Source organism: Ictalurus furcatus, chromosome 4 (assembly GCF_023375685.1).
Source record: "Ictalurus furcatus strain D&B chromosome 4, Billie_1.0, whole genome shotgun sequence".
Classification (NCBI taxonomy): domain Eukaryota; kingdom Metazoa; phylum Chordata; class Actinopteri; order Siluriformes; family Ictaluridae; genus Ictalurus; species Ictalurus furcatus.
This window is the reverse complement of record NC_071258.1, coordinates 18,658,582-18,685,287: the sequence shown is the minus strand read 5'-3', so window position 1 is coordinate 18,685,287 and position 26,706 is coordinate 18,658,582. Positions and strand designations below refer to the sequence as shown.

The 26,706-nt window shown below is 38.6% G+C and overlaps 1 protein-coding gene across 1 annotated transcript in view; it reads left to right on the top strand.

The window, feature by feature from the left end:
- reln (reelin) overlaps positions 1 to 26,706 on the top strand; it is a 633,795-nt gene that overhangs the window by 218,557 nt on the left and 388,532 nt on the right. Inside the window, exon 11 of the mRNA XM_053623241.1 lies at positions 7,560 to 7,705. Coding sequence (XP_053479216.1) covers positions 7,560 to 7,705 — 146 coding nt within the window. The remainder of the gene's footprint in view (positions 1 to 7,559; positions 7,706 to 26,706) is intronic.

Genomic DNA, 26,706 nt, shown 5'->3' with positions numbered 1-26,706 from the left:
AAAGATTTATGTTTATATGTATGCATTTGTGTATATGTATGTGTATATATATATATATATATATATATATATATATATATATATATATATATATATATATATATATATATATATATATATATATATATGCACTCACTCACTCTCTCTCTCTCTCTCTCTCTCTCTCTCTCTCACACACACACACACACACACACACACACACACACACACACGTACACACAAACAAGAAAAATAATACTTGTCAATTAAGCCTTTTTCCCCTAGCGTGCGATTTAAAAAAGGACATATAAATGAGGAACATCACAATCACAAGAGCTAACAATATTCCTTCAAATGTTCTGAAGATGAAAAAATTCAAACTACATTTGGAGTAGGCAGAGATTTCTGTCATTGTAAAAAAAATAATATTACAAAGCATTCTTTTATTATATTTCTGCACAGTTTTTAATTGGAATTGGAATGATCATTCCAATGCTTCATGGGATTGTAGTTCATTCCTACATTAAAGATTAAGTGGACAGACTTAATCCATTTGTGATATTTCATACAGTATCTTTGTTGATGTTAATATTATTCTAAAATGTGAAAAAAAATTTTCTAGAATAACCAAGAGTTTCAAAACTTATTGTAGTTAAAGAGTATTGTACTTAAAAAAAAAAAAACCTTTATTTAAAAAAAAAATCATTTTACTTAATTAAATAAATGGATGAAATCCTTATTCTTGAAATCCACTATTTCATACCACAAAAGTTGGGTTCTGGAAGTAAAAATCGTGGTTCTCTGCAGTGAACGCTCACTCCCTTGAAGCACTGAGAATGACGTAATCGAGTTGGTGACCTTACAGTCTCAAACTGCTTAAATATTTGTATATATCTTAATATTTTGCAATAAATTTAAACTATATTGTTTCTATACTTATAACCAACAACAATTAAATCAGTAGTTTTATATTTCTGCATAGATTTTATTTGAGTACATCATTCGCAATGCTTCATGGGATTGAAGTTCACTTTCACATTGAGGACGTGGTCTTAAGTACACAGTCTTGTAGGCATAGCTAGACCCATTTCACGGGGCTTCAGCCCCCCTGTTTTTCCATCTCATCCTCCCGAAAGATCTGCCCATGTTACTGTTGCTTTATCTGACCAAAATACATTTTAATTTGGGTGGTAAATAGCCACTGCTTAAATAAATAGTTACAGTTTGGTCGGGCTGCAGACTGGTACAAACAAGGTCCGTCCAGTATGTGTCACTATCGCATAGCTCAACTTGATAATTCGGTTCATCATCAAAATGAAAAATTATTGAGCGAATAAGTTCGAATCTCGTTACAATGGGAAATTGTATAAAGGCTCTTTTTGGCTGAATTAGCGTAATCAGACCACTTGTTTTTCATCTTTACAATAATATCAACATAATGAAGAGGGACAGTTTACATGTAATGGACAGTGAAACATTTCATCAAATTTATTTTGGGTGCAGGCTTGTGTGAATAGGTTATTTCATAGCTTTGTTTAGCTGTTATTTGATAATAAAGAATGAACAAATATTTTAAAACTTTTGACTGGTACTTTACTTTAAAAAACAATTTAACTTTACCTTCATTAAATAAACTTTTTTTCTTTTGACTAATGCAGAATATGTTTGTAAAATAAACCATGGAATTAGCAGAAATAAACAACATTTATGATGATTAATTACAGCCATGTAAGAGAGTTTCAGAGTTTCCAAGTTTCAGTTTGGCACTGGCGGGAGCACTGGCACATGCGCCACCTGGTGGATATTCTTGGAAGTGTAACAAATGTATTTAGTTCTAAGAAACTGGTCTGACAAGTCCTGTGGCATTTTGCATTATAGGTTTCCTGATCCTGTATGAAAAAATGTGCATTTTTTAAGGCCACATCTGTAAGATTAACATATCACTAATTGCATGTGTTATTCATTTCATATATTAATTTTTGCTTATTTACATGAAGAATGGCAATAATTCTGGAGCTGACTATATAATTAGACCTTTCATCTAAGTATAGTATTGGTTCCCACTCCTTGTCCTGGAATATTGCTACCATATTTTTTGCGAATTTCGATAACACTGTACAACAGTTCATCACTGTGCTGGGACACTATTCGCACTCAGCCAATCTTAGGATAAGCTAATTGGATGATAGTTGAACTACCACCATCCATTATCCATGTCCATATGTATATGCATTTCCACAATAGTCAAACTATGTCCATCCATATCCATATCGATATGTATATGCATCGCCACTTTACTTAGATGTTTTTTTTCCAGTTTCATTTTTATTAAACATTTCTGCTGAAAATTTCTGCTGTACATTTCTGCTGAACATTTCTGTTGAACATTTCTGCTGAACTAAACATTTCTGCTGAACTAAACATTTCTGCTGAACATTTCTGCTGAACTAAACATTTCTGCTGAACATTTCTGCTGAACATTTCTACTGAACTAAACATTTCTGCTGAACATTTCTGCTGAACTAAACATTTCTGCTAAACATTTCTGCTGAACCTTTCTACTGAACTAAACATTTCTGCTGAACATTTCTGCTGAACATTTCTGCTGAACTAAACATTTCTGCTGAACATTTCTGCTGAACACGTCTACCAAACATGTCTGGCTGAACATCAGCTTTTCTCTTCTCTCCTCCCCTCCGTTTCCCAAATATTCCATTTTATACTAACAAAGGAAAACAAAATTAAAAGTTTAAATCTACCCTGAGAATAGTGGACATGATGGTAAAAAAACCAGACCAAAAACCATGGAGATCAGGGCAGAAGAAAAACATATGGCCAAGATGGCAGGGAGAGCCATGGCATTTATCACACTTGTCCTCTACGTCCAGATACATCACAGAAAGTCTCGACTTGGACAGATAGACTCTATTTAAAACTTTGAACTGTATAAGTCCAAGATGAGCACAAGAAGTGGTAGACTGTACCCTCCCTATAGCATGTTCCCAACACTCCCCACTTATCTGTACTCCTAACTCCGTTTCCCACGCATTCCTAATTTTGTTATTTGACTCACTACTTAGCGCCAGAATAAAATCATAAATCCTAGAAATCATTCCTCTCTGATGCGGATTGTTTGAAAACAAGCTTTCCCAAGCCTGTTCAGGAGGCGCAGAGGGGAAATCAGGGAAACATCTAGAAACGAAATTCTGAATTTAAAAATACCGAAAAAATGCGTCACAGGGAGGTCATAAGTGGATGCCAGATTGGCAAAGCTATCAAACACACCATCGGCATACAAATTTCTAACTTGTTTAATACCCTTGTCATACCATACTGAAAAAGTGGAGTCCAAACACGATGGACGAAATAGATGGTTGTGGACTAAAGGACCCAAAGAGGATGCACCTACAAATTTAAAGCGCCGTCTAAATTGATACCAAGTCATAAGTGTGTTGAGGACAACTAGATTATCAGTATATAGGGAGAGTTTTGTAGGTAAAGAGGAGTAAAGCAAAGCAGGTAAAGAGGATTCCCTACAAGAAGATAGTTCCAATTTAGACCAAGAAGGTCCAGGAGATTTAACCCAGTAGCAAAGTTTATGAATGTGCGCAGCCCAGTAAGAGAATTGAAAATTGGGTAATGCAAGTCCTCCACTAAGTCTACATTTCTGCAATAAAGATTTACTAACCCTTGGTGGCTTCCCTCCCCAAATAAATGTACTAATTATCTTATCCAATGAATCGAAGAATGATTTTGGCAGAGAAAGAGGCACTTGCTGGAACAAGAAAAGAAACTTCAGTAATATATTCATTTTGACGACATTGATCCTGCCAATTAGAGAAAGGGGTAAGTTACCCCAACTCTGAATGTTAGATTTAACCTTTGAGATAAGGGGAGTGAAGTTAGCTGATAAAAGATTAGATAAAGAACGTGTCACGTTGATACCTAGGTATTTAAAACCTGACTGACTAAATCGAAACGGTAGATCTGACTGTTGGAGAGAAAATGCTGCAGTATTGACAGGAAAACAGTTGCTTTTATCTAAATTTAATTTATAACCAGAGACAACACCGAAGGACTCCAGAACACCCAAGACAGCTGGCATAGAGGCAATAGGATCGGTTACATACAATAACAAATCATCAGCATATAGCGACAATTTGTATTCTACACCGTATCGAACTATTCCTTTAAACAAGGGAGAAGGTTTTAATGCGATAGACAGTGGCTCGATAGCGACAGCAAAAAGCAGAGGGGATAAAGGACAACCTTGACGACACCCTCGTCCCAGAGCAAAATAATCCGAATAAATATCGTTTGTCTGAACCCTGGCATTAGGGGATGAGTAAAGGAGGCTAATCCAAGAAATAAACTTATCCCCAAATCCGAACTTCCTCAAGACTGCAAACAAATACTCCCACTCAACGCTATCAAATGCTTTTTCAGCATCTAATGAAATCACAATCTCAGGGAGCACAGACGAATGCTTTGAATAAATTATATTAAAGAGTGTACAGGTATTAAAAAACAATTGACGTCCCTTTATAAAACCGTTCTGCTCTTCAGATAAAATATAAGGGAGTACATTCTCTAAACGAGATGCCATTACTTTTGCCAACACCTTTTACATCTGCATTAAGCAGAGACAGCGGTCTATAAGAACTGCAGGAGGATGGATCCTTACCCTCCTTAAGAAGCAGAGCTATTGTGGCTTGTGTCAATGCTGGAGGCAAAGACCCACATTCCAAAGATTCGTTGAACATAGCCAAAAGCAATGGAGCTAATTTTCCAATAAATGTTTTAAAAAATTAAATTGGAAACCCATCCGGGCCAGGAGCTTTGTTAGATTGCATAGTTTTAACTGAAATTAAAATTTCTTCAAGAGAGAGTGGGGAGTCCAGTTGCATGGCAGTATTCGAATCAATAACAGGGTTACAAAGATTTTGAAGAAATGCATTCACTTTAGTATTGTCTATTGGAAATTCGGACTTATAAAGCGAAGAGTAAAACGATTTAAAAGTAGCATTAATTTCCATGGGATCTGTAGTGACAATATTATAAGTGTTTTTTATACTAGGTATGAGACGGGAAGTGGCCTGTCGCCGTAGCTGATGTGCCGGTAAACGACTCGGCTTGTCGCCATGTTCATAATATGAACCACGAGCACATAACAATAAGCGTTCCGCCTCTTTAGTCGAAATAAGATTAAATTCTGCCTGCAAGTCAAGACGCTGTTTAAGAAGTTCTGGAGAGGGGTTCAATGCACATCTTTGATCGAGGTTACTCATCGCAGATGTAAATTCGTTAACCCTAGCAGTGCGTTTTTTATTACAGCGAGCAGAATAAGAAATAATCTGCCCTCTGATATAGGATTTAAGTGTCTCCCATAACAGTGAATCAGTCTGTGAGTCAGAAACAGTGAGTCATTCTGATTGAAGAAAAGAAAGTCATCAACAGAAGTAGAAATGAACGCACAGAATTCACTGTCTGCCAAAAGAAGAGAATTAAATCTCCAAGGCAGTGGGCTACGTTTATAAATAGAAAGATGAATATCTAATTGTAGAGGCTCATGGTCAGAAATTACAATACCCAAATAGTCAGAAGAAACTACACAAGAATCAAGAGTGCTGTCTATAAAAAATAATCAATCCTCGAATAGGAATGATGCACCTGGGAGAAGAAAGAAAACTTTTTAAGAAAGGGGTTATGGGATCTCCAGGGATCAACGAGACCATTCTGACACATAAAATCGGAAAATGTTTTAGACATTGCAGATTGATTCAGGGTACGGGGATTAGACTGATCCAAGTTTGTGTCAATTACACAGTTTAAATCTCCACCGAAAATCAACAGGTGAGTATTTAAGAAAGGGAGATTGCTCAACAATCTATTAGCAAATTCCACATCATCAAAGTTTGGAGCGTATACATTTACCAACAATACCTGTCTTTGCAATAGAGTACCAGCAACTATAATATAGCCACCGTTCGCATCAGCGATAACGTTAGTGGACGAAAACTGTAACCTTTTGTCAATTAAAATAGCGACCCCTCTTGCTTTTGAATTAAAGTTTGAGTGGAAGACTTGACTCACCCAAGGGCAGTGTAACCTTTGATGATCTTTAATACGTAGGTGCGTCTCCTGTAAAAAATACTTTATTGGAGTTTAAACGTTTCAAATGTGTGAAAACCTTAGATCTCTTGACAGGATTACCCCCCCCCCCCCCCAAACACGCACCCAAAGTCTCCATAAACTCCATACTTAGATGTATTTTACATGGTTTACAATGTTGACAACATTTGTACTGCACTGCCACTTGAATTCACTCAAATCTGCTGCTGTATCAACAATGTTGACACCCTACTGCACCACCACATTACACTCTGACACATTACTAGTTAAAATGATGCTTTAAAATCAAACAGACCGCTGTGGTTTTATTCTTTACTTTGATATCACTCAGGAGGGGGTGGGGCGGGGAGTCATTTATACCTGATAGGTGATTATAGCGGGGGAAGGGGAGATCCATGCGTCAACTGGCGAAAAAGTAGCAGCATTCATCCTCTTCAAAAACACAGAATTTCTTTGTTCCTGAACCCAGTCCCAGTCAGACTCAACTAAATCATCGACATCCATTTCTTGCATTGATTAAGCTGCTGGCTCGGCTTTCTATTATTGTGAATAATGGCGTTTTTCTACCATTAATATGTGTTATTTTCAAAATTATATTTTGTTTTCATAATGCTATAATTTTATTCTCAATATATTATGATTTTATTCTCATAATGCTACGACTTTATTCTCTAAATAGTACTACCTCAATCTCATAATGCTACAACTTTATTTTTGAAATGTGCTCTTGTAGCCGGTCTGCCTGCTCTGTGTGGGGCTCGAACTAGCATTGACTGGTATGGGAATGAAAACTCTAAAGTGTACAGCCTATAGCGTACTGTAGGTCACTAATGCATCTCTTGAGGCCAGGGAAGTGACGTACCAGCTAGCCTCAGTTACTGTTAAATAAAAGTATAAAATTACTGTCAGTATAACATTAACACTATAATAAAACAGTGGTCAAATATCAGAGCCTTAGCTTTTAAATGACATATTGTCAAGGTGAGGTAATTCATTTAACTGTTCAATGTAATGTAATGTCATGTTCACTAAAACTTTAGAAATTAGTGTTTGCTCAAAGAATGTGGCATGACTGCCAACTAACAGTCTTGTCTCGCCAGTGCTGACTGACTGAGTGATATACCACAGTGTACCATGGCCTACTGCAGGATCACATTCTCTTTCTCTCGCATTTTAATGGCCACATTCGTAAATACAGCTACAATACATAAAGATTGAGTAGGTCTAGTTTATATGCTTTTTCATTTGCTCCAAAGACAGTAGTTCACAAATCTTGTGAAAACATGGGTTATTTGAAGGGGACAAATTGATTATGTTACCTAAATTTATTTATCAAAGTATGCCTTACTGAGGAAAAATGCTTAGTCCAAGAACAAGTGGTCAGTCACCTTCTGAAACAAAACTGGCTAATCTAAAATATTCTACACACCCTTTTTTATAATCACCAGCATGCCTGTCAGTCAGATGGGAGCTCCATGTATTTCCATGGTGAAGAGGGAGTGGGGCATAGCTATGCCTCCACCCGGGACATTGACCTCCACCGAGAAGATGGACACCGCTACTGGGAGGAGGACTTTGAGAACCCACCTAATGGGTGAGTGTAGCTGTTATTAACATCATGCATATCACAAGACAGGAATTCCCTCCCTGCAGTTGAAATGTGCCTGGAAATGGGTGCACATGGCTTAATGCGTCATGCTCAAGTGTGGTATCTGAGTACTGAATATCTAGTTCCTTTACATTACAGCATCATAAGCACTAATGTTATGGTGTATAAAATCTAGCCATTTAGCTTTGACATAGTAACATTTTTTTTTTCCTCTAAACATCGTTAAATGGTAAGAACTCATGTGTTGGACACATACAGGGTTGCATGCAAATGCACGTTTTAATTAACATACTCAAAGCAGACAAGTTTAGGGCAAAATCAGTGCAAAACAATAAAGCATGCACATGGTCATGGTCAGGTGATCAGCAAAGTGATTTAATTTGGCAGAGAGATAATCCAGGTTCAAACCAAGTAACATCACTAGTGCATACCGGGGAGAGACTTCACAGTGATTAAGTGAAAGCTTAGGTTAATTATGGGATTGTGAATAGAGGAAGCTAATCAGAAGTCCATTTAATGTTCCTGGGCAGATTTTTTCCCCACATCAAATTACTAAAACATTTGCAAACCATGTGTATCAATCTGGATATAAACAGATTTATACATAATTGATTGTATGAGCATTTACACAAGAAATTTGTTATTCATTAAAATCCTGTAAGTTAAAAATATATCCTACTCCTGCTCCCAAACATGCAAAAATATATGCATAAGACGATTACAGTAACTAATGTAAACCTTTACTTGATCAACTTTAAATCATATAATTTGTATGGATTATTGCACTTTTATATATGGAACATATTGTTGAGTTTAAATAGCTTATTTTTTATTAAGTTTACAGCATTTATCATCAGATGGTCTTGGCCAGAGCTGCTTATACAAGTCCTTTGCTGTCTCTATCAAAAACAAGTCCTCATGCTAGTTCAGCTGGACAGGAACTAAAAATAACATCAAGAAAATGTTGTGAAAACTAGTCATTTTACAGTGGTGCTTCAAAGTTTGTGATATATCTGTATATCCACATAAATATGACCAAAAACTTCATCAGATTTTCATGTAAAAGTAATATTATACGTGATCATTTATTTTTTTTAAGGAAAATTATGCAATATTACTTATCTGTGAGTGGCAATAGTATGTGAACCTCTAGGATTATCAGTTTAATTTGAAGGTGAAATTAGAGTCCGGTGATTTCAATCAATGGGATGACAGCCAGGTGTGAGTGAGTGCCTTGTTTTATTTAAAGAACAGGGATCATAGTCTGATCTTTACATGTTTGTGGAAGTGTATCATGGCATGAACAAATTAGATTTTTTAAGGACCTCAGAAAAAGAATTGTTAAAGCTCATGAGGCTGGAAAAGGTTACAAAACCATCTCTAAATGGTTTGGACTCCCCAGTCCACAGTCAGAAAGACTGTATACAAATGGAGGAAATATAAGATCACTGTTGCCCTCCCCAGGGTAACAATCCCCAACGGTTGACCAACAAAGATCACTCCAAAAGCAAGATGTGTAATAATCTGCAAGGTAACAAAGGAGCCAGGGTAACTTCTAAGCAAATAAAGTCCTTTCTCACATTGCCTAATATTAATGTTCACCATCAGGAGAACACTGAACAACAATGGTGTGCATGGTAGGGTTGCAAGGAGAAAGCCACTGCTCTCCAAAGAGAACATTGCTGCCCCACTGCAGTTTGTTAAAGATCACATGGACATTAGAACAATATTTTGTGGATTGATGAGACCAAAATAGAATATTTGGTTACAATTAGAAGGGCTATGTTTGGAGAAAGGAAAACACATTCCAGCATAAGAACCATATCCCAACTGTCACATATAATAGTATTATGGTTTGGGCTGGTTTTGCTGCATCTGGGCCTGGACAACTTGGCATCATTGATGAAACAATGAATTCTGAATTATACCAGCAAATTCTAAAGGAAAATGTCAGGATATCTGTCCGTGCACTGAATCTCAAGAGAAAGTAGGTCATGCAGCAAGACAACAACCCTAAGCACACAAGTCATTCTACCAAAGAATGGTTAAAGTAGAATAAAGTTAATGTTTTGGAATGGCCAAGAAACATTAAGTAAGCAGTGTTCTTGTGATCAAACCTAACAACATCCCAGAGTTGAAGCTGTTCTGTACTGAAGAATGGGCTAAAATTCCTCCAAGCCGAAGTGCAGAACTGATCAATAGTTGCTGGAAATGTTTAGTTGCAGTTATTGCTGCAAAGCGGGTCACACCAGATACTGAAAGCAAATGTTTACATACTTTTGCCACTCACAGATATGTAATATTGGATCATTTTCCAATATAAATGACCAAGTATAATATCTTTGTCTAATTTGTTTAGGTTTTCTTTATCTACTTTTAGGACTTGTGTGAAAATTTTTATGATGTTTTAGGTCATTTATGCAGAAGTATAGAAATTTCAAGCACCACTGTATATTATTAGCATTAATTAAAGACGGCCTTATTGGCCATCATCGGCTGCCATTGCTGGTCCCAAGCCCAGATGAGAAAGGAAGAGGGTTGGGCATTGGGTTAGCAACCCGTCCCCATAAAAAACAATTGCTATGGAAACAGTAAGAAGATCAACAATTTCTGGTTATCGTGGTGGAGGAACAGATCCAAACCATATGATGGTGCCGGAGGAAACCAGTGATGGTGTCCAGTGCCAAAAGAGGGATACGATATTCTCTGCACGGAACAGCACTCACATTGGAACGTGGAATGTGAGGACTCTGTAAGTGGCCAACTCACTCAAATAATGCAAGCACTCAATGACTACCAACTAGATGTCCTGGGCATCAATGAAGTCAAGTGGATGAAAAGTGGCCAAACCAACAGTGACAGCAAAGGTCATCCTGTACCTGAGACATGAAGAATTACACAAACATGGTGTTGGCCTGGTCCTCGGGAGGAGAGCAGCAAAAGTCCTCATCAGCTGGAAACCCACCAGCAATCAGATAATTGCAGCTTGATTTGCCTATTGTCACGCCAAAGTGACCATCATTCGAGTTTATGCACCAACAGAAAATGCAGAAGGCATGGTGAAGGATGAATTCTATGAGCAATTTCAAGATGTTTTCGACATCCAAAAGCCATGACTGTAAGATCCTACTTGGTAACTTCAGTGTCCAGTTGGCTGGTGTTCAACAGGGCTGTGAGATGGAGATTGGAGTCCACATAACTTCCAACTTCCTTAGTGATAACGGAGGACAGCTGATATTGTTCTGTGAACACAATGGCTTATGTGTCAGGAACACATACTTCCAACTGTAGATCCATAAGAAGACTTGGCAATCACCAGACGGGCACACTCCCAACAAAACTGACTTCATCTGCATTAACCAGAAGTGGAGATCATCTCTAAACTATGCTAGTGTCTACTGAGCAGCAGATATTGGATCAGACCATTATCTAGTCGGGGCGGATATCAAGCTTAAACTACTAAACCAAAGGTGGTCCACACCAAAGAAACAGTGGAGAAGCTCAAGGAATCCACAGTCGCTGATGTGGAGGAACTCTGTACTAACTTCAGAGACACCAATATGGCTTGCATGATGAACATCATTAGAAGGCGACGGAGAGACATGAGGATATCTGGTCCTTGCCATCCATGTCCCTGAAGATCAAGCTTTGCATATTTACCTCCATTGTGGTACCGATGGCAACCTATGACATTAAGACCTGGAAGGCATCATGATTACTTTGGATGAACAGCAGTTCAGTTTTGCTGGGATTAAGTTTCAGCTGATGAGCTGCCATCCATGATGATTTGTCTGCCAGACATGCTGAGATCTGAGCAGAAACAAGAGGGTCTGAGGGAGGGAAGGAAAGGATGGAGGGAGACCCTCTTGTTATGACCTCACCTTTTCAAACCATGCGAGGATATGACCTCACCAAGAGATCGAGTATAGAGGGAGAACAGACTGTGGGACATCAGTGGAGAGTCTATGGGGAGCAGATTTGGTTCCACTCCACGTCACCTGATATGAGCAACCTTCCAGGTAGGAAGTAAACCACTGCCATGATGTACCACAAATTTTAAGACTCATGTGCTTGACTGTGTCAAACGCTGCTGAAAGGTCGAGAAGGATGAGGACTGATGACAGATTGGCTGATCTAGCAGCATGAAGCTTCTCAGTGATGGGCAAAATGAAGTCTATGTGGAATGTGCCGCTTTGAAGCCAGATTGTTTAGGATCTTGGAGGTTGTTCTGTGAGACATAGAGAGAGAGTCGATTGTAGACAATGCATTTGAGGATTTTAGAAAGAAAAGAGAGCAATGATACCAGTTGATAGTTGCTGATATCAGATGGCTCCAAAGTGGATTCAGGATGGGAATGACCCTGGCTCTCTTGAATGCAGTTGTTACATGACCACATGTTATGGAGCCATTGATGATAGTAGTCATGAAGGGGAGATGGTCTTGACAGAGGGTCTGGAGCATTGTGGAAGGGATTGGATCCAATGGGCAGGTGGTAGGATAGCAAAACAAGATCACTTGCAGGATCTCCTCTGTTGCTCTTCTGTCATCATCGCACACAGGAGACTCCGATTGGCTGTCCACATCCTCTGAATGGAGAACCATCAGATCCCCAAGACCACAATGACATGCGTATCACCAGGCACCAAACGTCAACAAGGATGCCCCCAAAACATGTGGAAAAGAATGTTCACCCAAGACCTGCAAGCATTGAACATCACATGGGATGATGCTGAGACCCTGGCCAGAGACAGGAAATGCTGGAGAGAACTTACTGCCCAATACGCTACGTAGAAGCACCAGTGCATTATCTACTGTTTCAGATTCTGTTAAGAGTGGAGAAAGGTTAGAGAATTATGATCACAATAACCATTATTTCCTTTTTAGCAGTTTGGTGAACTTAGAGACTCAATCATTCAGACTATGAAATAATGCAAGTTTGAGAGGAGAATTACTCCATGAGAAGAACCTGACACTGGATAACTATATACAGTATCTCACAAAAGTGAGTACACCCCTCACATTTTTGTAAATATTTGATTATATCTTTTCATGTGACAACACTGAAGAAATTACACTTTGCTACAATGTAAAGTAGTGAGTGTACAGCTTGTATAACAGAGTAAATTTGCTGTCAAATAGATTTGATGCCATTTTAACTGTTAGTTACTCAAATGCAAAGACTTGCAGAGTGTGTATGATTTTATTTTGAAAGTCCACAGTTCACAATCTGCACTTAAATACAAACAAACAAATAAACAACAACAACAAAAAAGGCTGAGAATCATGTGAAGCACATCCGTGTTACTGACAATTTTATGCCTATTCAATTCAGACGACCAGTTAATTAAGCATGTAATTTTAATAATGAATGTACATTAATATTGGGGCGGCTGTGGCTCAAGTGGTAGAGCGGGCTGTCCACTAATTGTAGGGCTGGCGGTTCGATTCCCGGCCCACATGACTCCACAAGTGTCCTTGGGCAAGACACTGAACCCCAAGTTGCTCCCAATGGCAAGTTAGCACCTTGCATGGTAGCTCTGCTACCAGTGGTGTGTAAGTGTGTGTGTGAATGGGTGAATGAGACACAGTGTAAAGTGCTTTGGATAAAAGTGCTATATAAGTGCAGACCATTTACCATTTAGTATTAAGTTTGTTACCAAAAACTATGATGAAAAATGTTCGTCAACAATTTTTTTTTCCATGACTAAGATGAGATGATGACGAGCTGTCAGTGATGTCATTTAACACTAACTGTGACTATTAATATGTAATTGTCACATCACAGAGATGTGATGACAGATGCAAATGCAGAATAACAGTTGAAATGTTTAATCAAGGTACAAGCAAAACACAAAACAAGACTTATAAGAACCAGGACTTAGAATGCCGTGAGACAGAAGGATAAACCCACATAACGAAAGACAAAAGTGCAGTGCAAACTGTGGCTATATATACGCCTCGTGCCCGTTAACATCAATCAGATTCAGTTTCAGGTGGTCATGTGATGATGACATGTGGGGCAGTGGCTGTTGGGAACTGTAGTCTTAGTTCTTTTCTGCTATTTATATGACGGATCCCCCCTTTAACACGCGGCTCCCGACACTCATAGTCCGTTCAGGAGGGGGTCCCAGACACAAGACATGATGTCCCTAAGCACTTTAAATTTCATTGTCTCTCATCCTCAGGGGGTGGACAGAGAGCACTTGCCGTACTCTCTGAGGTTCAGATGTGGGGCGGTCTCTTCCGCACCACCGAGTAATGACATGATATCCCCGGCCTGGCTTGAATGCAGAGCGACGGCTACTGCACAGCCAGTGGGGGGAACAAAGCTCAAGGTGGAGCCCAAGGGGGAAGCAATGTTCACCATGAAGCGATGCGCTTCCATGTACAAGTCGCGTGGATAAGGTGCAGGTGGTCATGTGGTGATCCCATGTGGTGGAGTGGCTGTGAGAACTGTAGTTTTAGTCCTTTTCCACTACTTACATGACAGCAATATTGTTGATGAAAAAAGACAAGACTAAAATGTAGTTTAAAAAATTTAAGTTTACCAAAACTCTCTTTAGTTTCACAGACAAAAAGAGTAAACAAAGTATTATAGACATTTTTTTCAGTTTCCTTTCCTGTGTGGGCAGCATATCAGGACTAAGCAAGCACAGTGGGGAGTACCTTTCAAGTGAACATTCATTTTTGCTAGACTCAGGGCTGGAAATAGGGGTACACAGGGGCACTGAGTCCAGGGAGTGAACATTCAATGGGGGACGTCCTTCCAGTTCAAACTGGCTAAGGTTTTTTTTGGGGGGGGGGATTTTGTCTTTTATCCTTTTATCTTGCGAGTTCCACACATAGGCTTAGTGGGGGTATTCTGCATGTTGCATATTCTGCGATATGTTGACTTTTGTGATATGGCCACAACACCTACAGTCTGCAGCCACTGGGAACGCTTCTCTATCAGCACGCGTTCTCACAGGAGCAATCAGACCGCCTCAGGTAAATTAACGGAGTCTTATGAAGCCAAACATCATAACAGGAATCATAGATTGCTAAGTATCATAGCTTGCTGAGTATTATATCCACAGTTATGATAGTCTACATGTTTATTACAAATAGAAACTTCCCAATAGTTACAAAGAGAGATATGTAATGTTTGTAAAGTGTTTTAGTTGTCATTTATGCAGATTCTTTGCTGTATCACTTTCAGTTTTTTTTTATTGCACAGATCCTCCAATTCAATCACCAGTTTATATTAAGACTCTTCACAATGTTGAATAACAAATCTGAGAAATGGGTGAAAGTAAGATGAAAAATAGATTTATTGTGAATATCTGAAATATGCATGCATGGTTAAATGGGAGTGCACTCTGCCAGTGGATGTCTCCCTTCCTCCACAGTCCACGCGCACTCGAATTTTCACTGACTCCTTTAAGTTTGGGGCCACACACACGCGTCCATGGCTTTCTGGCAAGGGTGGGTTTATGCTGTATTAGGCAGACATTTTGTGGTTGATTTGGCCACATCTAATGCTAACAGAAAGAGTAAGTTGTCTTCTCCAGAAACATGAAGCTTGGTCAATTTTGGTAAATATTGTCCTACTGTGGCACACTGAAACTTGAGACTAAACTTACACTTCTCAGAAAGATTGGGCATAAACAGAGTAATGGGGGTGCTACAGGCCATGCCTCAAAGTTGACATATTCAAAATGATGGAATTTCGACCCTGCCAGGCCAAAATGACTGAATATTAATATGCAAGCCTTGCTGCTCACGGGGAACAAAAAGGTCTTAAGAACCCACAATGTCCGCATGATGGATTTTTCTCTACAATGATTATTTGTGGAAAATTACAAAAATGAACTTAAAATCTGCCATTGATCCTAATGTGTTGAAATGTTGTGTCTGTGGGATACATTTCTCTACCATGTCAATTTTGAAATGGTCCACAATCTTTGCTGCTTGCAGCTATATTATTTATTAGTGCTGTCAATCGATTAAAAATTTTAATCCAGTTAATCACAGTCATGGGCTGTGATTAATCATGATTAATTGCAAATTTTAAATAATATGATTTACTTGTAAACGTGCAGTGTTATAATAAATAAATGCATGAGAAACTGGTTTAAGGAAACAGATTCTTCAGTTTTATTATCGCAACCATTAACATTAACATGTTTAAGTGTTCAATAACAATCTCTTAAAATGCTGAGTCATCCATTTGAACTGCAGACATATTTAGCAGAAACCAACAACTGTTACAAAGTAATGTCTGCTACAAAGTCACAAATAGCTCACCTGTACATTTTTTGCATAGTAACATCAACTCAAATGAATGCAACAATAAATCAATTTTATTTTATTTATTTTTATTTGTATAGTGCTTTTTACAATAGACATTGTCTCAAAGCAGCTTTACAGAAATATCAACACGGTATACAGATATTAATATTGCGAATTTATCCAAACTGAGCCAGCCGGTGGCGACGGTGGCAAGGAAAAACTCCCTAAGGTGTTAAGAGGAAGAAACCTTGAGAGGAACCAGACTCAGAAGGGAACCCAGCCTCATCTGGGTAACAACAGATAGTGTAAAAGTAAAGGAAAGTTCATTATGGTTTAATATGAAGTCTGTTTGGCCTTAGAAGCAACCGTAGTCCCAGCAATCTGCATTGACTCAGCGATGTTACTGATAAGTCTCTGAAGCAACACCCTAGCCAGGATATTACCAGCAGCAGAAAGGAGTGATATGCCCCTACCATTGCCACAGATAGCCTTGTCACCCTTGTTCTTATAAATGACAACAATGTTTGCACCTCTCCATTGTTGTGAGATATTCTCATCTGTCCATGCCTTTGTAACCTATCGGTAGAGGGTGCACATACACATGTACCCTCCCTCCTTTAGTAGCTCAGCAGGGATATTATCTGCACCAGGGGACTTGTTGTTCTTAAGAGACAGCTGACAGAACTTCCTGGAAGGTTGGTGTTTGACTTAAGTAATGAATGGGAGCACTGCTGCACCGAGATCCCCTGTATTTTAGCCTGGGACCGTGAGATACCCAGTTTCCGTTTGTGGCCTCGTGGAGGCACTGCTGTAGTCTTGGTGGTGGAGAGCTCCTCTTTTCACCTTCTATCAAGGAGGCTATCCAGTGGCAATAGCTGTAAGCAGAGAGTAGCAAGCATGGGGCAAAATGTGGCAAGTAGTACTATTACTACTACTGCACTAGATGCTTCACACACACCCTGTGCACCAGTGTACACACACAGAAACTAATCTAACACAAACACACACACAGACACACAAATGGGATGACAATGGTTTGAACAGAATGAATGAGGTTCCGAGTTTGTAGCACTGTAGGTTATTTCACAGACCATGACCTGAATGAACCATCAACTTATTAATCTATTTTCACTTCTTCAGAAGGGCTTTAAACTTAATATTATATGCACCAGTTTAGCTATATTTTGGAGGCATCATGCTTGCCTGTTGAGGGGATTTCCTAGATAAATCCTAGCATTGAGGGGATTCCTGCGATGGTTATTCATCAATGGTCTAGTCGGCATTTTAGTGGCATCTCAGAAGACCAATCGGAATTATGAATGGACTGGAGTCTGGTAGGCAGGAGGTTTGAAGAGCTGGTGACGGCTCTCAGCTGGGTCTCCAAGCAGATGTGATGGCTGGAGACTTTTTGCCACCTCTGTTGTTCTTCTTCTGATGAGATGAGTGATGAGCTGAGAGAGAGAGAGAGAGAATTCTTTGGTGTCATTGGATTTTCTCTTTCTGGGTAGACCAGCCCCAGAATGTTTCCTCCAATCAAACATTGTCTTAGGGTTGGGTGTAAACCATGTTCTCCACCTATGACATTAATCAGTCCATTGTTTCTGCAGATGGGTGGTTCCACACTTTTCATGATGTGTGGATCAAACTTTGTTCTGAAATATTAACATATACATATAACGACATTCTACCCAAATTTCAATACTCTTATCCTTCAGGAATTCACTCAACAAACTCACACATACCACACAAGGCATAGGCTGCATACACACATACCACACAAAGGCTGCTGTTAACACACTACTAATAGTCAACCACAACAATCATACTAGTACTACTATACCAATACATGCTAAATAAATGAAACAATTAGTGGCAACTTAATGGTTATAAGCATAAAGAAAACATGGCAGAAAATAGGTGCTTGTAGTGGTTTTAAAGATGTGTTAATTTTCACAGTCATTGCCTCTGTAGGCTATATGGGGTGCTCTGATTGTGGAATGTGTGAACACGGGGGCTTTGTGTTGACCCTTTCCTGAAGGAGCAAAAGGTCTCATTTCAAGGGGAGCCCCCCCCCACCGTTTCTTGATGAAGTTATCAACTTTACTGATGATGATCCTTGGACTTTATTTGTTGGGTGAGCCATCTGGTCTGGCCCAAAGGCTTAAATCATGGGATTTGACAGGGGTTTCTGTGGTTGAGATGGTTCAGCCCTGGGTCAGAGATGTATCTAACACTTGCCCTATTGTTTCAAGATAGCTGGGATAAGGCAGGCACAAACAGGCAGTAATTACATGGCAGTTTAGCATATATTGAGTGAGGATACTGAGTATTAGCATTAGTATTAGCTGAGTGAAGTTAGTTTGTAATGTTTGGTCCAGAGCTTCTGGTTGGGTTTTCTGGCTGAGAGAGTCCATTGTTTTATGGTTCTATCCTGTGGGTCATATATGCTGCTTGTGCATTGAGGTCCTGCAGTTAATATAAAGAACTTTGCTTTAATCGCATTGAATGTATGTCCAGGTTTTTGTGTGATACTTACATTTTCATTATAAATAACTGTGACACCTCCTCTGCCAGTAGACAAGGCTGATGTAAGTAGCTGTGTCCGGAAAGACTAGCTTCATTTAATGCCACATACTTGTTTGGTTTAATCCACGTTTCTGTTAAACACAGTACATTAAACTCCTGATCAGTAACAGGTTCATTAACAATAAGCACTTTAGATGTAAGAGAGCTAATATTTAACAGTCCCAGCTTCAGATCAAATGGGCAGGCTGTGCATTTAGTATGATCTAATTTTATGTTAATTATGTTACTAAAATGTAGAGGGTTTTTTTTTACATTTTAGTTGCTTGGGGAACAGACACAGTTTCAATATTAACTAGGTTAAATTGCTAAACTAGACCTGTTCTAAGACTTTGAGCTATGCTGCAAGAAATGATAGGAGCACCTTCCTCAATGGGATGTATACTGTCCCACCCTAACAGGCCAGCTTTGCCCTCAAAACTACTTCAATTATCTATAAAGCCCACATTGTTTTCAGGGCACCACATAAACACCTACACTTCAGCGAACATTGTTATGTTAAATAATAATTAATTATTTAATGAAGGAGGAAGTATTACTAAACATCCTGCATTCAACACATTGAACAAGCTGAATATTTGCCATGTTGAATGTTATATACATTTAGTCGAAGATTTGTTGAGATTATTTTAAACAGATCTGATGTGGATGGCCTCTGCTTGCTGTCTTTAGGGAAAAAACCCCACAAGAGTGTTCTTTGAGAAAATGAAAATGCAGCAGAATATGAAGGTCAAAAAATCATCAATTGAAATGGTGCAAAATTATTGACAAAAACAGAAAAAAGGTATACTATCAATATCAAAACTGGCATGAAACTCCTGGAAAACCATTCAAAAAAAGGAACTCATCTCTATGCTAATCTGCAAGTGGATGTTTGATGATGACCCGGTTACTTAAAAAATATCGGCATCATCAGCTAATCAGCTTTCAGCAAACACTGAAATATTATCATCAAGGGTGGAATTTTACCATTTGGCAAAGATCGGCAATTTCCTTGGGCCCCGAGCTACCAAGGGCCCCCAAAATGCTGCATAAACTTATGGTTAAGAAAGTTTTATTTTTAATTTCCACTAATTAATTATGTTTTTCTAAAAATCCACATGCTAAAATCCCATCCCCCCAGATCCCCCCCTCCTCCGTACCCACTACATTGGATTAGCGCACAATTTTACTGCTCATCAGGGAAATGATTCAGGAAGAAAGTAGCCAACTCGTGTAAATGTCGGCTACGTCATGTACAGTGTAGAGACAGAGCAAAAATGAAGCAAAGGTACCCCACCATTTCTGAAAAAAAAGGAGAAAGCGGGAGGAAATCCTGTGAAGTGTTTTAAATGAATAGATTTTGCATTTGGCATGAAGGCAAGTTGCAGTTCTGCAGGCGTGAGAACAGTGAGGCTGGGACAGGCAGCAGGGTTTTCATTCTCTCTTTCTCTCTCTCTCTCTCTCGCTCTCTCTCATACACATAGACATGCTTTTTCAAATATACATTTTCTCATCCACATACACACACACTCGCTCTATGTATACAGCCCTCTTCTCCTCCTCCTCATTCCCTCCTAAATCTCTGCTGACTTGCTCACAAATGAAACCCTGAAATAAACTGCTGTCCTACTGTACCATACAGGGACTTATTGTTTGCTCTTGGTTAGTGGTTTTAGTGAAATTTACTTATTTATTAATATAGGGCTAATAGTGAGATTAATTTCATAATATTAATATTAGAAAATAAAAGTTAGTGTGTGTGTATATATATATATATATATATATATATATATATATATATATATATATATATATATATATATATATATATAAAAATATACACCGTGCATCCAGAAAGTATTCACAGCGCTTCACTTTTTCCACATTTAGTTATGTTACAGCCTTGTTCCAAAATGGATTAAATTCATTATTTTCCTCAAAATTCTACAAACAATACCGCATAATGACAGAGTGACAGAAGTTTGTTTGAAATCTCTGCAAATTTATTAAAAAAACAAAAAAAACAAAAAAAAAAAACAGATGTACATAAGTATTCACAGCCTTTGCCATGACACTCAAAATTGAGCTCAGGTGCATCCTGTTTCCACTGATCATCCTTGAGACAACTTGATTGGAGTCCACCTGTGGTAAATTCAGTTGATTGGACATGATTTGGAAAGGCACACACCTGTCTATATAAGGTCCCACAGTTAACAATGCATATCGGAGCATAAACCAAGCCATGAAGTCCAAGGAATTGTCTGTAGCCGTCCGAGACAGGATTGTATCGAGGCACAGATCTTGGGAAGGGTACAGAAACATTTCTGCAGCATTGAAGGTCCCAATGAGCACAGTGGCCTCCATCATCCATAAATGGAAGAAGTTTGGAACCACCAGGACTCTTCCTAGAGCTGGCCGCCCGGCCAAACTGAACGATCGGGGGAGAAGGGCCTTAGTCAGGGAGGTTACCTAAAACCCGATGGTCACTCTGACAGTATGTCTCTGTGGGTAGAGGAGAACCTTCCAGAAGAACAACCATCTCTGCAGCACTCCACCAGTCAGGACTGTATGGTAGAGAGGCCAGACGGAAGCCACAGCCCACCTGGAGTTTGCCAAAAGGCACCGGAAGGACTCTCAGCCCATGAGAAACAAAATTCTTTGGTCTGATGAAACAAAGATTGAACTCTTTGGCCTGCATGGCAAGCGTCATGTCTGGAGGAAATCAGGCACCACTCATCACCTGGTCAATACCATCCTTACAGTGAAGCATGGTGGTGGCAGCATCATGCTGTGGGGATGTTTTTCAGCAGCAGAGAGTTCTTTGCCATGAGGTGCCATGTTGAACTTCCAGTGACCAGTATGAGGGAGTGTGAGAGTGATGACACCAAATTTAACACACCTGCTCCCCATTCACACTTGAGACCTTGTAACACTAACAAGTCCCATGACACCGGGGAGGTAAAATGGCTAATTGGGCCCAATTTGGACATTTTTACTTAGGGGTGTACTCACTTTTGTTGCCAGCAGTTTAGACATTAATGGCTGTGTGTTGAGTTATTTTGAGGGGACAGCAAATTTACACTGTTACACAAGCTGTACACTCAGTACTTTACACTGTAGAAAGTGTCATTTCTTCAGTGTTGTCACATGAAAAGATATAATCAAATATTTACAAAAATGCGAGGGGTGTACTCACTTTTGTGAGCTACTGTATATGTTTATATATAATGTTTATATTATATAATAGTATATATGCATTAATTTTATGGATGCACAAAAAGCACTGAATTAAATTATGAATAATGATTGATAAATGAATAATAAAAAATTCACTTTCACTGCACCTTGTGGTTTCTCTTATTCACTGCCTTTAGGCATATTATTTACTTTTGATCATAGTGTATTAATTAGACATCACAGATCTTACTTGCGCTCCCATTGTGTACCACTGCATCTACAACACGAGTGAGGAGCAATGCAGCGTTGTTACTAATCGATCACTTCTGTTATAATAAACAACAGACTTTACAGTACAAGTATGCAAATACAGCATATAATGAAAATAATCTTAAATTAAACTAAAGCTTTTAAGCAACTCATGCCAGTCTCTCCAAGACCTTGCACACAGTGGAGCACTTTGGATATAAACATAGGTTTGTGCTCCTGCATCACTGTCCTGTTACCGTGTTACACAAGTTCCGCTTAGTAAGTTTGATCTTCTCGGGGCTGTTTAATATAAAATGCACCCCTGCCTTAGAGGACTTGGATGTTGCACACTTTCTTCCTCAGTCACTTGATGATTATGCCTCCGTCTGATGGTGACTGGGGTCATGTTGGGAATAGAAGGTAACGTTGACAAACAGCAAACTGAAGAAAGTCATTATTGTTGATTCTGGGTATCTACTAAAGCTAGCCGCATCACATTACGTGCATATGATGTCATGCGCCACTGACTGGGAAACAGCTTATACTTCTGGTTAGTAAAATAAAACGCTAGTGTTCCATTTGAGATAATACTACCTTTCTGAAATTCATACACTAGATGGTAGAGAATATAATGCTTAGTGTAAGTATATAGTACGTCATTTGGGACAAAACTTTAGTATTTTCTATCCGAATCGTGTTTTCGGAACAGAATTAACACAGTGAGTAAATGTATCCTGGGCTGTGAGCACACCGACTAATCGATAATGAGATTCATTGACAATGATTTTCATAATCGATTATTATTGATTTTATCGAATAGTTGTTGCAGCTCTAGTTAAATAGCATTTATGTTTCTGTATTGTGTTATATTTTTATGCTAGTAACTGGTGTTAAAAATTGTTCTACCATCAATGAGCTGGTGTGTTATGGCATGTTGTGGGCCGGGTGTGCCGGTCCGCTCTGGGCCAGAAAGTCCAGGGCCAGGTTTTGGTCCCAGTCCACCACTGATTATTACTATTAATGCTAAATAACATGTGCTTAAAATTTAAATATTGATGCTAAAATACTGAAATGAGGGACCCATTCTTATATTTTGCCTATGGCCCCCAAATCACTAAATCTGCCCCTGATTGTCATGAAACTTCCAAGGACCCCTAATAATTGATAATATCTCAAAACTTGGTCTCTTGTGCATGCTATTCATGTTTTTCCATTTAGTTTAGTTCATTTATTTATTAAGCACTTTTAAAACAGATTGACCAAAGTGCTGTACATGAGCAAGGTAAACAAATACAAAAAAATGTCAAACATAACAAGCAGTGACAATTAACATCTATTAAAAGATAAGGAAAACAAATACATTTTCAGAATAGATTTGAAAACTGATAGAGAGGGTGCTACTCTAAGTTGCACTGGCAAGCTATTCCACAATCTAGGACCCACCACCGAAAAGGCTCCATCTCCTCTGCGTTTTAGCCTTGAACAAGGGACTGTCGGTAGGTTAAGGTTACCAGATCATAATCTTCTGGGAGGGTTGTGGGGACACAATAGATCAGACAGGTACTTAGGAGAAAGGTTATGTAAACATTTGTACACAAATAGAAGAATTTTAAAATTGATCCTAAATTGGACTGGAAGCCAATGGAGAGCTCGCAAACTGGGAGTGACATGATCATTTTTGCGACTATTTTTTTTTTTTTTAGAAATTTAGCTGCAGCATTTTGAACCAGTTGAAGTCGAGCTACCTGGGATTAGAAATACCACAGAACAGGGAATTACAGTAATCCAATTGTGAGGTTATGAAGGCATGAATGGCTATCTCAAGGGACTTTCAGACAGAAAATGTTTTGTTTTGGAGAGTAAGTGAAGCTGAAAAAAGCTAGAAGCAATGACAGGACACATGTTTGTCTAATGATAGCCGACTGTCTAGAAAAACACCAAGGTTCCATACACAATAAGAATTAAAAACAGACTTATTTCCCAGAGCGGTATTATTAAACTCAAATTTGTCGGATGAACCAAAAACTATAACCTCAGTCTTGGACTCGTTTAGAGTCAAAAAGTTACTGGTTAACCAGAGTTTAATCACATCGAGACAGGATAAAAGAGTTTGTAATGCGGAAGGGTCATAACAGCAGGTGGATATGAGTATCAACCGCATAAAAGTGAAATGATACTCCATACTTTCTCAGAATCGAACCTAAGGGTGAGCAGGTAGAGGGAGAAGAGCGAAGGTGCCAGAATAGAGCCCTGGGGAAGACCAGATTCAAGTGGAGCAGCAGAGGAGGTAGAATTGCCAATCCTGACGGAAAAATATCTCTCAAGTAGATAGGATTTAAACCAATTAAAAACTGAACCTTTTAGCCCCACGTGGGATTCTAATCTAGATACAAACAATGTGTGATCGACTGTGTCGCAGGCTGTAGATAAGTCTAAGAGAACTAAAATCACAGAATTACCGGCTTCAGTAGCAACTAAAGTTTCATTTAGAACTCTTAACAGAGCAGATTCAGTGCTGTGAAAAGACTTAAACCCTGACTGGAAGAAATGTTGTTCTTATTTAGAAATGATTGAAGTTGACATCATTTTGTCCAGTACCTTGGAGATAAAAGGAACCACAGAGATAATAGAAGACAGATGTGTCTAAAGAAGGCTTCTTAAGTAGGGGAGTAGCAGTGGCCACTTTCAGGCATGTAGGAACAGAACTGGTTAGTAAACATTTGTTAAAAAAGGATAACAGACCTGGGCCAACATACTCTATTAGCAGTTTAAAATACCAGGGATGAATCACATCATGAGGACAGATTGAAGTTTTGTGGGTGGCAATAATTTCAATGACTGATTGTAGAGAAATGGGATCAAAAACCTCCAATGAGGCTAGCGGCTGAGAATATGCAAAACGAACCTAATACTACTGACCGTTCCCAGTTTATTTCTATGGGTGGTTACAGGTCTGACACTAGGTCTATGCTCACTGGTGTTCCTCAGGGATCAGATTTAGGCCCTTTACTTTTCAATATTTATTTATCTCCACTTGGGCATCTGCTGCAATTGCTCTACCTCCATTATCATTTTTAAGCTGATGATACCCAAATCTGCATTCATTCAATATTTGGTGAAAACCTTGATATTTGTTTTCTTTCTGACTGTATTTCTGAGATAAAAACATGGATGAATAATAATTTTCTGTGCCTGAATAGTGGTAAAACTGAAGTTATGCTTATAGATTCACATAAGCGAATTCTCAAAGCTGGTCCACTGTCTTTATTTGTTGATGGCTCTGTTCTAGAGACTCAAAGTAAGATTAGGAACCTTGGAGTAATTTTTGATACCAGCTTTACATTTTTTGTTCAGAGCACTGTTAAAGAATCCTTTTTTCACCTCAGCAATACTGTGTTAAACTTCTCTGTAGCTGAAAAACTGATTAACTCATTTGTTGTTACGCGGCTAGATTACTTTAATGCCGTTTTAGCCAGAGTGTCTAAATCCACAATCAATAAACTGCAATATGTACAAAACTCTGCTGCCAGGATCCTGACTGGGACCAGGAAATACAATCATATTACTCCTGTTTTGGAGTCCTTGCACTGGCTCCCGGTCAGGTTCCATGTCGATTTTAAAATTATGATGCTGACATACAAAGCATTACATGGCTTGGCTCCTCATTACATATCTGCTTTAATTCCTTACACCCCAAATTGCAGACTACGCTCCTGACAATGCAATTTGTTAACTGCTCCACAAACCTGCTTAAAATCTGTGGGTGAAGGGCTTTCTCTGTCTATGCTCCTTCCCTTTGGAACTCTCTTCCTCTTGAACTTAGGGAAGCTCAGACCATTGGCATTTTTAAAGCTCAACTCAAGACATACTTTTTTAAACTTGCATTTGACTGCTGATGTCTACTTTTATTATTATTATTATTATTATTATTATTATTATTATTATTATTGTTATTATTATTATTATTGTTGTTGTTGTTATTATTAACTTTTATTTTTTAAAAATTCTGTGTACTGCTTATTTTGTGTACAGCGCTTTCAGAAGCTGCTTTTAAAGGTGCTCTATAAAATAAAGTTTGTTATTATTATTATTATTATTATTATTATTATTATATAAAAGTAACACCTACTGTCTTTGATTTGAAATTTTATCAATGAAAAAACTCAAGAAGGTTTCACATAATGCATTGGAGGAATTAGGTATATGATTAACAAGTGGGTTTAAAACAGCATTTATAACTGACAGCAAAACCGTTGGTCTATGGCAGCTGTTTGAGACTAAACTAGAGAAAAAGGCAGCTTTTGCAGCCTTGGCAGCATTCTGGTAAGCCAGAAGGCAGTCCTTGAACAGCTCATATGAAGACTGAAGATGGTCCTTTTGCCATTTCCACTCTGCTTTTCTGCAAGCTTGTCTGAGTAAACAAGTTTTGAAAGTTTGCCAATGATCTGTTTTGGGTTTTGGTTTAAACACCTTAAAAGGAGCAGTCACTTTTAAAATGTCCAGCAATGCAGCATTTAGCAACTCAAGATGTTGGTCGACATCCAGATCAGGAAATGACGAATCCAGCAATAGTTGTTAACTCAGATCATTAAACAACAGATTAAAAGTAAAATGAAATTGAGATGAATACTGCCTAGACTGAGTTTGAGCTTCAACAGATGAGTAAGGTAGATTAGGGAGAGACAGAGAAAATAAAATCGGCTTATGGTCTGATAGCATTGTGT